Source organism: Oncorhynchus kisutch, linkage group LG13 (assembly GCF_002021735.2).
Source record: "Oncorhynchus kisutch isolate 150728-3 linkage group LG13, Okis_V2, whole genome shotgun sequence".
NCBI classification, from domain to species: domain Eukaryota; kingdom Metazoa; phylum Chordata; class Actinopteri; order Salmoniformes; family Salmonidae; genus Oncorhynchus; species Oncorhynchus kisutch.
This window is the reverse complement of record NC_034186.2, coordinates 34,259,207-34,272,782: the sequence shown is the minus strand read 5'-3', so window position 1 is coordinate 34,272,782 and position 13,576 is coordinate 34,259,207. Positions and strand designations below refer to the sequence as shown.

Sequence of the window (13,576 nt, the reverse complement as noted above, 5' to 3'; positions counted from 1 at the left end):
ATTTTTCATGGAGGTGATCTCAACAAGGAAAATATGTTCACCGAATTGTCTTATTAGCTGATGACAAACATATTGCGTATTAGATTTCCATGTATATTCTTTATCGACTTGGCTCTAGGATATTTATGTATATTTTCTTAGGGTTAAATAAATAACTCAAAATGCTTTAAAACACATTTGTCAATGAATTTCTATGAAATTGTACATGAACAGGTTGTGACTTCGAGAGGAGAGGTCATGACTGCATTGAAGTCAGTAGAAATGCCTTAAACGATTTACAAAGCCCACAAATTATATGGTGCACTAACTTTACAGGACTTCATAGTTACTTGTCATCTCATTGTAACATTTTATGGTGAAGAAATGACCAAGTATATTGTTAAATGGTAATTACAGAGTAATAATTTGAACTGTCGTTCAACACTGGAAATCTTTTTTGTTCAAGGTCAAACAAAAAGACAAATCATAGTAATGATAATAATTTATTTAGGTAGAGAATTCTTTGGCAGTGAAGAAGTACACAAAGTTCATGAGAGAAAAATCACAAGTGCTGAATGAGAATCAAGATAGGAGGAAATCGACCAGAGTAAACCTTGCCCAGCCTTTAGTATGACCAATAACAGATCAGTACACTGCGTTCAGTGAGATGACCAGAATGTCAGTATTAGAGAACGAGTGTTATAAACATAACCACAGTGTGCAAGGAGAGAATAGGTATTTATGGCACAGGATGGACAGCATTCAGTGTGTGTGTGTGTGTGTGTGTGTGTGTGACCGATGGGGTGGTGGTGTTAATGCTGGTTAGGCAGTGTGTGGGAGCCAGTAAACATTTCTGTTAAAGTGGGAGGTGTGTGTGTGTAGGGGCCTGGGCACAGGAGGAACTGAGTTAGTGTCAGTGTGGGCTGGTGTGATTTCTTTTCTTCAGATCGTCTGTGACTCAAACTATTGGGAGTGAGTGATTGGCTGAGGCTCGGTGCACAGGGGGCTGTAATGTTGAGACTGTTGTAAGAGCAGACATGACTGCCTATTCCGAATGACAATTTCCATCTGAACGTTTACGCAAACAGAGCGCAACGCAGTACTTGAATGTCATTTTTCACCACAAAATGGGCGGCTCCTTGTAGTACGTAAGCCTACCTAGTCGCTTGCTATGCCGATTCTCTCCACAAAAACGTTGAAATGCAGCATATTATTCCTTTGTGAGGGTGGGGGCACTGTTGTGTAGATAATGAGGCTGTATTTTACCACCAAATTTACTTGGTTGAAATTGAACCCCAAAAATGTGATTTTGTTCCTCTCTCTTTTGGCACAAAGCTGTTTCACACACTGTAGTGGTAGAAAAAAATGGGGTTGCGGTGAAAAAAGTCAAGCTCCTTATACGTTGAATTAATTTTCCAGCAAAACATTTACCATTCACTACACCACTGGTTTCACTAAATAATTAACTCTACATCTATCAATTTGGTCTAAAAATAAGCACCAGTTTGTTTCGAAGTAATTACTTGATTTTAGGCTACTTCTAAATGGTAAAACAGCTGCTAGCCATGTGCTTTTTCTCCATGAGCAAAAATGACCACATTCTATTTTTAGCTGAAATGGGAGCGAATACATTCAAGCAGCAGATTAAACTGGAATAATGTTGTAGGTTACACTGGCAAGTATAAGAATATTTGCCAGGGCATTTATTTAATTATAAATTGGGAAGATGGAAAGGCTAGCTTGCTATTTTTAGCCTACAGCCAACTGGCAGGCACAAAATGAGGTAATGTAAAACAAACCAAAACTTTCATTAGATTTAGCTATTATTCAAAAATGCAGTTAGTTTTCTTTTAAATTAGCCAACAGTGGTAGTTTTCAATGTGATTCTTTGTTTTTTCACAAATGGAGCCTTGTGAATGTTTATAAATCGGGGGTCTAGGAACACATGGACCGGCGAGGGTATCATGTTGCCAAACGGTGCTGCTCTAAAAAATTTGACTCCACCCAAGTGCACATGATAAGTGACGGAGTGTTCAGCAGATAGACCTTAACCCTGCACCCTCCTGAATAAGCCCCAGTGCTCATTAATGTAATGTGCACCCACTGAGCACTGGAGTGGGAGTCTGTCCCTCTGTCACGATTCCAAATGAAGCACAGCAAATCTGGCACTGTCTTCTTTCTGACCATCTGAATTCACATATCATTTAAGAACATCGTCCTTTGGAACCCTCTCCAAGTTTGATACATATACTTTTTTCTTCTGCCCTGTAAAAAACATCAGAGGAAAACAAAACTATACTTCATTTTGTGCAGAGGTGAAAAGAAGAAGAGCATTCCACCCATTTCCCACCTCCTGACGTCACCTAGCCACCAACAAGTGCATCTCTATCAGGACTGCTAATCAGCGCGGCAGGCCACTCAATCCGGGCCTCACATAGAGACCCATCCTATGTGTCACTACACCCTACAGATGAGATAGGACAGCTAAGCAATTTCAAAAGGAAAGGACTTGTTAAAACCAAGTAGGAACCTATCAGAATGCCTCTATAATGGTATTCGTCACACAGCTCAGAATATTAGAAGCGCAGTCCGGTGTGTTACACACAGTGCACACAATGAGGTGGAGGAAACAAAGAAGAAAGATAGTGACATCACACAGCTCCTGTCAATCAATCACCCAGATTAATACTGACACAGGAGTTCATCATCATTAATAAAGGCAACAGGACTGGACATCGCAGTCTCACTCTCCTTCCCATCTCCCTCTGAATGGGAAACATAACAGGCATCACAGGAAAGAAGAGAGTTGATTAAAAAAAGCTGAATACTGATGGAGGGCAGGAGTCACTCCTCCTGCATGTGCAAAACCTCTTCATGTGGAGAGCGGAAGGTTGCGGGGAGGGGGGCACTGTCTCGCTCTGCCAAAGGCATCTATATTCTATATGGCACTGAAGTCCCACTACACATCCATAATAGTCCATAGGGGTTGGGGGGGTGGTAGGGACAGGGATTGGAAGGCCACAGGCTGCTTCTGGAGTTGGGGGATGTATGTGGGCACTGAGAGGTGGGGGTCCGATTGGGGGACAGGGGTTTTGGGAATAGGATATTCAGAGTCTCATTGACTTCATTGACTTCAACTCACTCCCCCATGCTTCCGTCTCAGTCTCCCACCCCCTCCAGTCTGTGGTCCCTCCAGTCCTTGTGTCACTGTCCTGGGAGTCACAGTGTGACCTTGCTGAGGCGCAGAGACAGGCTGGAGCGCTGCTGGGCGCGGGGGAGTGTGGAGGCGCAGCGACTTCTCAGCTGGACCGGCCTCCCCGCTTTGCCTCGCACACGAAGCAGGAAGTCAAAATTGGCTGAGGTGTTCATGGCGTAAAAGACGTTGGCGTTGTCTGGAATCACCAGCTCTGAAAAAGGAAGGTTTTTTTAAGTGACTTTTTCACATCATCACAACTCAGAAGCTAAAAAGAGTGTCAGGGAGAATGTTGTACCTCTCTCGTCAGAGATGACCTGCACCAGCTCATATCCCTCCCCAGGCTCACTCTCCAGGTTGTGTTTGGCCACAGCTCTAGAAATCACTGCTGGAGTCTTATCCTGACTCGTCAACTGGGGAGGAAACATATTTTAATATCAAAATTAAATCAAAATCAGGATGAATGGTCACTGAAACAACTTTCGAAGACATTTTTCATAATCTCACATCTTAACATGAGACGTACCAGGATGCTCTTGTAGAGGTTGCCATTGCCCTGCTCCAGGCTGACTCTGATGATGCAGGCGTCCTGGGCCTGGGTGTTGTAGGCCGGGGGCAGGGGGGAGGAGGGGGACATGGGTGTCAGGGAGACAGAGCGACGGTGCATGCAGGGTGGCCCGGGGAGAGAGGGAGAGGCTGGGGTCACTGGAACACTGGCTGATGATGAGGTGGTATCCATGGAGTGGAGAGAAGTACAGGAAGAAGACTCGGACAACTGGAGAGACCGATGAAGCACAGTAATTAGCACATATACGACCTTCATATTGCCAGCCTTTTGGAAAGAATTTATTTGCACACATTGGTAAACAAAACACAGAATAGAAAGAAAATAAAACAATAGGGCTTGTGCAAAACCCCCACCAAATAAATACAACAAAAATGTATCAAGGCAAAAAAAGTGAAGTATCTTAGTGCCATACCTTGTTCTGCTGAGTGTCGGAGGTGTGTATAGGGGTCATGGCCATGCCATCGCTTTCTGAAGGGCTGGAGTCACTAGACGACACACTAACTGAGTCCATGCTCTCCCCAGAGCTGCCAGTAGGGGGCGACCGAGGTGTTTCCCTCAACGGAGAACTCGCTGCAGAGGAGTCTACACCCAGAAACAGTCTGACAGAGAAAAAAGTCAACAAAAGAACATCACAAAACAAAAAAGGACCAATATGTGTCAGATAGATCTAATATAAACAATGATTAAATGGAATTCTGTTAAAACATCAATATTATGGCAAAGGCTCCACAACTAATTGTAGATTTCTACACCATTACAATAATGTCTATATTATTCAGGGTAGATTTATTGTAAATCAAAATATCAAGTACAGTATATGTTATAATTCCTCTAGAGTGTGCTTACAGGCTAAGTCTCTTGACCATGCTCTTGCGGGGTTTGGGTGAAGTAGGACTGCTGTCTCCCACTCCTTCAATGTCACAAGACATAGCATAGCTGCAAGAGAAACCGAAAAGAATCATGACATCACTGGTATCAGTCCACTTAGCCTAAGAAACAATCAGAAAGAGAGGATAGCAAGAGCTGATCTAGTTATATATATATATATATATAGTGTGAATGATTGATGATGTTTGTACCTCTCCTCCTCACTGTGCTGGGGCTGGCTCTTGAACCAGCGCAGGAAGGCAGCGTCAGCACTCAGACAGTAGCTGTTACACGCAGACTGCAGCAGCTTGATCTGAGCAATCACCTCAAACTCCTGCAAGAGAGAGGTCAATGTCAATCATGTCAATTGAGCTGACACTACCAACATTAATGACTTTTCCTAATCACCTAATTAGTGGTTTAGAAACAGGTTGAAAATGACACTCACCCTCCGTCTCTTCTCAAAGTTGATGAGCCCACCCTGCAGAAGACACAGAGGACACTGAAAGACTGAACTCTCATCCCACGCTGGGCTGGCTAGACAAACAGCAGTGGACTTCTCCAAAAACTGCCAAACTAATTCCTCACATACTCATGGAAACTCATGCTCTAGTTGCAAACAGTGGTCACAACACACAAGTCTCTACAACCAGATTCTCTACACCCAAACAGAAGGAGTGAGTAGGATGACAGTAAGGCTCACCTCTACTAGGTCTGGTAGAGCAGTATCTAACATGGTCAGGTCTGTCAGGAAGGTGCCCAGGTAAGGTATCGTCCCCTGCATGGCACCCTGGGAGGAGAGACAAAGCATAGGTTAAAACATACCAATCAGAAAGCACAGCTAAGCTACTCACTTTTACCCCCTTCCCGAAAAGGAAACAAACAGGGCCGCGAACCCATAGTGGCTTGTAGCTTGCTCCATCGCTCACCATTTCTTTCTGCAGCTGGAGTCGTTTGTGAATGCGTTTCTGGTGCTCCTTAGCACAGCCTTCCAGATTGGCAAACTTAGAGGTGCCCTCCTGTAGGGGAAATATCAAATCACTACTAAAATCAATCAATTCATCATCAATTAACCACTTCCTCAAAATCCACAATGTCTGGTATGCAGGCATTCCCAGAGCAGTCTCACCCTCATCAGCAGCTCTCGGCTGGTCAGGTAGTTGTTGTGATCTGAGAAGATGTCTGATAGTTCCTCGAACGTAGAGATGCCGTCTCTGTGGAAATGACAGAGAAAGGTTAGAATTAAATCTGGAATGCAATTAAATCTGGAATCAGTTCATATGCATTCAGCTTGTGAAAGACCCACTTGTGCACGCAGGACCAGGCCCTCTTCAGTCTGTAGAGTGGGTTGGACTGCAGTGCAGATACGATGGCGTGCAACGAGGAGAAGTTCTTACGCATGCGACACTCCTGAGCGACGTCTATCCAGCGCTGGATGACCCGTGCCCTGAGGTGCGGGCGGATCTGGCGTCGGTGCAGTATGGTGCTGACCACACATGCTGCCACAGCGTTGAACTGGGTGATGGTGGCACGGATGGTGGAAGCACTGTGCTTGTTTTGCTTCTTATCCCTCTGGGACCAGATGGAACCCAGACAGTGGTGAGGAACCACCTTCTTGAACAACAACTGGAAACAGACAAACAATGACACTATTAGTATTCAATCCTTTGAAGTAACTGTCCAGTGAAAATATTACTTTAAAAAAAGTGAATATTCTGTTAACGCATACCAAAATATTGTATGTGGCCAAAGCATAAATTGCATAAACACACCGCAAAAACTTGTATCATAAAAATGCTTGCTATTTCCTCATAGAACATGAAGTCATGTTGGCTCATTGGCTGGGGTCCGCACACACCATAACACAGAAAAGCTGATTTATAACCTACTTAATTATCATTTTTAAAAGGGAAAACTACTCCACTCGTATTATAATTATTTATAGGTCGTCTTTCATAGAAATATGGTAATACTGGACAGTTACTTTATAATGTATATTTATCCTATATTGTTCAAATACATTGGAAACCCATACTCCCACCCAGCCTCTCTTACCGCATCCATATAGGTTAGCTGCTCGGCCACCAAATCTGCATCAAATGACAGGAAGTCTTCCTGGACCTCGATCTCCACTTCCTCATCCTCACCCAGGCAGAAGGAGCTGTTGCCATGGAAACCGCCAGAGAAACCTACGAGGAGGAGAAATGATCAGATTAATGATTTCATTCATGATTGCAGGGTTGCCAACTTTTGAAGATCGCACTCCAAGCCATCTCCTTTCGTGAATGTCATTGGCTCAAACCTGGGTTAAAGTTCATTTTCTGCATTTCTACATATTTTCATATGGCTTAGGCCCATGACCAGGGTGGAATATATATATGGTTTTTATTATTATTCAAGATTCTCTTACAGTTTGCAAAAAAAAAATCTAAACAAAATCATTGTCACATGTACCAACTACAACAGGTGTAGAACTGACTGTGAAATGCTTACTAGCAAAGTACTTAACCAACAATGCAATTAAGAAACATAAGATTTAAGAAAATATTTACTAAATAAAGAAAAAAAAGTTACAAAATAACGAGGCATATACACACATACATACACACAGGGGGTAGGAGTCAATGTGCGGGGGTACAGGTTAGTCGAGGTCATTGAGGTAATAAACTCAGCAAAAAAAGAAAACGTCCTCTCACTGTCAACTGCGTTTATTTTCAGCAAACTTAACATGTGTAAATATTTGTATGAACATAAGATTCAACAACTGAGACAAACTGAACAATTTCCACAGACATGTGACTAACAGAAGTGGAATAATGTGTCCCTGAACAAAGAGGGGGTCAAAATCAAAAGTAACAATCAGTACCTGGTGTGGCCACCAGCTGCATTAAGTATCGCAGTGCATCTCCTTCTCATGGACTGCACCAGATTTGGCAGCTCTTGCTGTGAGATGTTACCCCACTCTTCCACCAAGGCACCTGCAAGTTCCCGGACATTTCTGGGGGGGGGGGGGGGGGGGGGGGGGGTGAATGGCCCTAGCCCTCACCCTCCGATCCAACAGGTCCCAGGCGTGCTCAATGATATTGAAATCTGGGCTCTTTGCTGGCCATGGCAGAACACTGACATACCCGTCTTGAAATCACGCACAGAACGAGCAGTATGGCTGGTGGCATTGCAATGCTGGAGGGTCATGTCAGGATGAGCCTGCAGGAAGGGTACCACATGATGTCTTCCCTGTAACACATAGCGATGAGATTGCCTGCAATGACAACAAGCTCAGTACGATGATGCTGTGACACACCTCCCCAGACCATGACGGATCCACCTCCAAATCAATCCTGCTCCAGAGTACAGGCCTCGGTGTAACGCTCATTCCTTCCACGATAAAAGCGAATCCGTCCATCACCCCTGGTGAGACAAAACATCGACTCATCAGCGAAGAGCACTTTTTACCAGTCCTGTCTGGTCCAGTGACGGGGAGTTTGTGCCCAAAAGCAACGTTGTTGCCAGTGATGCCTGGTGAGGACTTGCCTTACAACAGGCCTCCACCACTCAGTCCAGCCTCTCTCAGCCTATTGCAGACAGTCTGAGCACTGATGGAGGGATTGTGCGCCTAGTGTAACTCAGGCAGTTGTTGTTGCCATCCTGTACTGTCCCGCAGGTGTGATGTTCGGATATACCGATCCTGTGCAGGTGTTACATGTGATCTGCCACTGCGAGGACAATTAGTTGTCTGTCCTGTCTCCCTGTAGCGCTGTCTTAGGCGTCTCACAGTACGGACATTGCCCTGGCCACATCTGCAGTCCTCATGCCTCCTTGCAGCATGCCTAAGGCAAATTCACACAGATGAGCAGGGACCCTGGGCTTTTCTTTTGGTGTTTTTCAGAGTCAGTAAAAAATGATAGTTTGTAGTTGATGTGACACCAAGGAACTTGAAGCTCTCGACCTTCTCCACTACAGCCCCGTCGATGAGAATGGGGGCATGCTTGGCCCTCCTTTTCCTGTAGTCCACAAATACACACTCAAAATGACTTGGTTTGAAGTTACTCTGAAATGATTTGGACATGAAATTTAGAGTATGCTAGCTAGGTAACATTGAATTACATTGTTTTTTGGTTAGAAAATGCTAATATTGGCCTCCTGAGTGGTGCAGTGGTCTAAGGCACTGCATCGCAGTGCCACTAGAGATTCTGGGTTCAAGTCCAGGCTCTGTCGCAGCCAGCCATGTATTGTTTCCCATGGGGCGGCGCACAATTGGCCCAGCGTCGTCCGGGTTAGGGAGGGTTTGGACGGCAGGGTTATCCTTGTCTCATCGCGCACTAGTGACTCCTGTGGCGGGCTCCGTGCATGCTGACACAGTCGCCAGGTGTAGTGTGTTTCCTCCGACACATTGGTGTGGCTGGCTTCCGGGTTGGATGGCATTGTGTCAAGAAGCAGTGCGGCGTGTTTGGGTTGTGTTTTGGAGGACGCATGGCTCTCGACCTTCGCCTCTCCCGTATGGGAGTTGCAGCGATGAGACAAGACTAACTACCAATTGGATACCATGAAAAAAGGGGTGGAAATACAAAGAAAAATAGCTAATATTAATGGTTGGCGGCAGTGGCTAACCATAGGATGGATTGCAGACTCTTCTTGTCCCTAAGAAACAAACATGTAAATATGTAATTAATTTGTGTGAACTATCCCTTTAAAATAGGACCGTAGAAAATCCTGCCTAGAAGTAGCACTCCAAGGGGGTTGGCCACCCCTGATCTGGGGGTTTCAATATATTAATGTGACTTCATTTGATTTCTGCACAGTAGCCCACATTCAAGAAAAATCTCATGAATATCAATCTTCAGGTGTTTTGAGGCTGATTTGCAAAACCTTGCCATCATCTTACTCTACATAGGCAAGATATTTTCCATTTGTGTTTACCATCTTGGGCACAATACTAAAATGACAAAACAGAATATTTGAGGCAAGGGGCATTTCAACATAGCACATTTTCCTTTTTTAGCCCATTGTAGGGGATGGCAATTGTTCTGACTTACAGCAGCTATTGTAAAATACAAAATAAATTAAAACAGAGATTAAAATATCCTGAAGACAAGAGGACATAGCTTAAATCTGCCCCTACACCAAACCCAAATTATCTTTCAATGTATTGTTGTCCCCCCACAACAATCATAAACACATTTGTGTTCACAATTTGTTTGTGCAAAATAATGTTTAATACAAATCAAGTCACCTTACCAAGATTCCTGCTGAACGCTGCCTTTTCGTTGTTGCAGGCAAACAGAGTAAATAATGTAGCATATGGATCTGCGCTCATGCAAGTGGTGGATTCAATCACTATAGTAGGCTAGGCTATTTTATCACATGCTGTCAAAAGCATTCTGCGACAGGAGTGACAGAAAATTCACTTGTTGACAATAATGCGTAGAAAACAGCGCTACAAGTTGCCGTGCTGCTCTTCTGAAAATGTTGTTCACAAACTTTGATCAGTGGAGAACAAAAGTGCCAGTCCAGTCTGCCGTGGTGCTCCCATAGAAAAGCTGCTCCACGCTAATCATGAGGGACATTTTCTTTTTACCAACGGGCATCCAATCGCCTTGGTCCTGGACCCTCATTAAACTAATCACAGGCGTCAATCTGCTGCGGTTCACAATGTGGAGGTAGGAAAATTATGGATCTCCCGGGTGAAGGTACTGCAGTTACAACGCTTATGATATACAGTTGAAGTCGGAAGTTTACATACATTAAGGTTGGAGTCATAACAACTAGTTTTTCAACAACTCCACGCATTTCTTGTTAACAAACTATAGTTCTGGCAAGTTGGTTAGGACATCTATTTTGTGCATGACACAAGTCATTTTTACAACAATTGTTTACAGACAGATTATTTCACTTATAATTCACTATCACAATTCCAGTGGGTCAGAAGTTGACATACACTAAGTTGACTGTGCCTTTAAACAGCTTGGAAAATTTAAAAAAATGAAGCTTTAGAAGCTTCTGATGGGCTAATTGACATCATTTGAGTCAATTGGAGATGTACCTGTGGACGTATTTCAAGGCCTACCTTTAAACTCAGTGCCTCTTTGCTTGGCATCATGGGAAAATCAAAAGAAACCAGCGAAGACCTCAGGAAAAAAAAATTGTAGACCTCCACAAGTCTGGTTCATCCTTGGGAGCAATTTCCAAACGCCTGAAGGCACCACGTTCATCTGTACAAACAATAGTACGCAAGTATAAACACCTTGGGACCACGCAGCCATCATACTGCTCAGGAAGGAGACGTGTTGTCTCCTAGAGATGAATGTACTTTGGTGCAAAAAGTTCAAATCAATCCCAGAACAGCAGCAAAAGACCTTGTGAAGATGCTGGACGAGTCCTATATCGACATAACCTGAAAGGCCGCTTGGCAAGGAAGAAGCAACTGCTCCAAAACCGCCATAAAAAAGCCAGACTACTGTTTGCAACTGCACACGAGGACAAAGATCGTACTTTTTGGAGAAATGTCCTCTGGTCTGATGAAACAAAAATAAAACTGTTTGGCCATAATGACCATCGTTATGTTTGGAGGAAAAAGGGGGAGGCTTGCAAGCCGAAGAACACCATCAACTGTGAAACACGGGGGTGGCAGCATCATGTTGTGGGGGTGCTTGACAACAAAGTCAAGGTATTAGAGTGGCCATCACAAAGCCCTGACCTCAAACCTATGGAAAATTTGTGGGCAGAACTGAAAAAGTGTGTGCGAGCAAGGAGGCCTACAAACCTCACTCAGTTACACCAGCTCTGTCAGGAGGAATGGGCCAAAATTCACCAAACTTATTGTGGGAAGCTTGTGGAATCCTACCCAAAACATTTGACCCAAGTTAAACAATTTAAAGGCAATGCTACCAAATTGAGTGTATGTAAACTTCTGACCCACTGGGAATGTGATGAAAGAAATAAAAGCTGAAATAAATCACTACTATTATTCTGATATTTCACATTCTTAAAATAAAGTGGTGATCCTAAATGACCTAAGACAGGGAATTTTTACTAGGATTAAATGTCAGGAATTGTGAAAAAAAACTGTTTAAATATATTTGTCTAAGTTGTTTGTAAACTTCAGACTTCAACTGTAGAATTGCAGGCGCATATGCCGATTTGGAGGCACAATTGAAAAGTTAACGCACGGATCAGACACTGTATTAATCAGAAAATGAAAGCAGCAGGCCTACTTTTTTAAATGCATGAGAAATAAGGTGTTGCGTGTGAAGAGGGTCAAATGTGTCTCACACACACCCAATGGAGAGAAAGAGATGGGGAGAGGGATAGAGTACTAATTAACTAGATATCTTAGACTGTTCACCCACCCTCGGAGTCTGGATCCAGACTGGCCTCGGCTTGTAGCTGCCCCAGTAGACTCTGGGCTCTACGAATGGGCTCCGATCCAGGCAGGGCCCTCTGTAGATAGGCCATGACTCTGTGGAGGCAGGGGTAAGATGGAGGCTCCTGGAAGTCCTCTGGACACTGGTCCAGCCAGACTCGAAGGATGGAGGCCAGGGCACTGAGGGTGAGGAGGGAAGGGGGGCAGAGATAAAGTCAAGGAAGCAAGCTGCTGCTGACAGAGGGAAAGGCAGACTGAGGAGCTACACAGTAACAACCCAGCAGCAACTCAGCTTGAATCCATATGGAAAGCAATTAAAGACAGACAGACTAAGAAAGTAGGAGATGAGAAATCTTACGTTCGAACGGCTCCTTTGGTTTCAGAGGGTCTACATCGCTCCATCTGTCCTTCACTATCCTCTGGAATTCCATATCTGAGAAAAAGAACAAGATAAAATAACATTTCAGCATCAATGTCTACCATCAGTCTGTAAAAGAAGTGAGACCAATAGGTTTCCTTAGCCTCTCAATGTAGAGCGGCAGTGTTCTTCAGTTAGTGTGTCACAGACCAACACTTTTACATAAAATTGACCTCATAAAAATCATGTTGATTAGCTAAATTATTTGAAACAGGTCTTATAGCACTATGGCTGGGAGAAAAGCCTGAACACACTTGGGCCCACTAGGACCAGGAGTTGCCAGCCTCTGCTGTACACTACAGCCCCCAGACTCAGACGTACTTGTCCAACAGCAGCTGCAGCACGGTGTGTGTGCTGGCGAAGGCGCGGTACGTGGACAGGAAGATGCTGGTGTAAGTGAGGTCATTGTCCCCGAACGCCGTCAGCAGGGTCTCCACCAGCCGTTCCAGCGTTCCCGCACGGATACTCCGGATCTTACAGGTTTCCAGCTGGCTCACTGTGTGGCCAGGGGGCAGCCGGTCCCCCTCAGCCTGTGATCAGACAAGATTGAAAGAACCAAGGATATTAGAACGGGGAGAGAAATGGAGGGAGAGACAGAGGTGTTGAGACAAAGGCACCCTATATTTCATTCTTAAGCAGATGTGTCCGAGTATTGTGTCTGCTGGGAGAACAATTAGAAGAGAGGAGAGATATATTTGGTGCTGCTAGCACACTAAAACAGGAAACTCTCCAATCTGCTTCTAATCACAGAGTGGAGCACCCCTCCTCCACCCTGTCCTCTGGCTGAGAGGGAGGCAAAGAGGACAGCAGACTCAGTCCAACTCACAGTAGCTCTCCACTCTCAAAGTCAGTACTGCTCTCTGGCAAAAATCTCACCACAAATGTACTGACTGTCAAGTACCAAACACATACATTCACATTTGTATAGCATTTCTTCAGATAGCACTCTATGGGCAGTGCCACAACAGTAAACAAAGCACCAGTGTGGCACTGTGGTTGGCTGTTTACATTATCTTGCTTTTCCACTAAAGAAATGAAGGGATTACAATCACCAACAACCAAGAGAACATGGTCTTGTTTACATAAGCTTACTCATACATTCACATATACAGAACTCCCACTCAGGGGCTACAATAAACAAGCACTCCAAATGTATAGTGCCATATGATAATGTGGGGTAGTTGTTCTCAT

General features: G+C 44.3%; 1 protein-coding gene across 2 annotated transcripts in view; it reads right to left on the bottom strand.

The window, feature by feature from the left end:
• Nucleotides 1-463: 463 nt before the first annotated feature.
• Nucleotides 464-13,576, bottom strand: part of rgl1 (ral guanine nucleotide dissociation stimulator-like 1) — a 34,406-nt gene continuing 21,293 nt past the window's right edge. For both annotated transcript variants that reach the window (XM_020498995.2, XM_020498996.2), the window contains exons 3-17: nucleotides 12,707-12,915; nucleotides 12,326-12,400; nucleotides 11,954-12,147; nucleotides 6,663-6,796; nucleotides 5,914-6,233; nucleotides 5,737-5,821; nucleotides 5,537-5,626; nucleotides 5,311-5,397; nucleotides 5,056-5,088; nucleotides 4,820-4,941; nucleotides 4,587-4,676; nucleotides 4,153-4,339; nucleotides 3,699-3,947; nucleotides 3,471-3,585; nucleotides 464-3,386 (exon numbers count right to left, since the gene is read on the bottom strand). In XM_020498995.2, coding sequence (XP_020354584.1) covers nucleotides 3,199-3,386; nucleotides 3,471-3,585; nucleotides 3,699-3,947; nucleotides 4,153-4,339; nucleotides 4,587-4,676; nucleotides 4,820-4,941; nucleotides 5,056-5,088; nucleotides 5,311-5,397; nucleotides 5,537-5,626; nucleotides 5,737-5,821; nucleotides 5,914-6,233; nucleotides 6,663-6,796; nucleotides 11,954-12,147; nucleotides 12,326-12,400; nucleotides 12,707-12,915 — 2,178 coding nt within the window. In that variant the 3' untranslated portion in view covers nucleotides 464-3,198. The remainder of the gene's footprint in view (nucleotides 3,387-3,470; nucleotides 3,586-3,698; nucleotides 3,948-4,152; nucleotides 4,340-4,586; nucleotides 4,677-4,819; nucleotides 4,942-5,055; nucleotides 5,089-5,310; nucleotides 5,398-5,536; nucleotides 5,627-5,736; nucleotides 5,822-5,913; nucleotides 6,234-6,662; nucleotides 6,797-11,953; nucleotides 12,148-12,325; nucleotides 12,401-12,706; nucleotides 12,916-13,576) is intronic.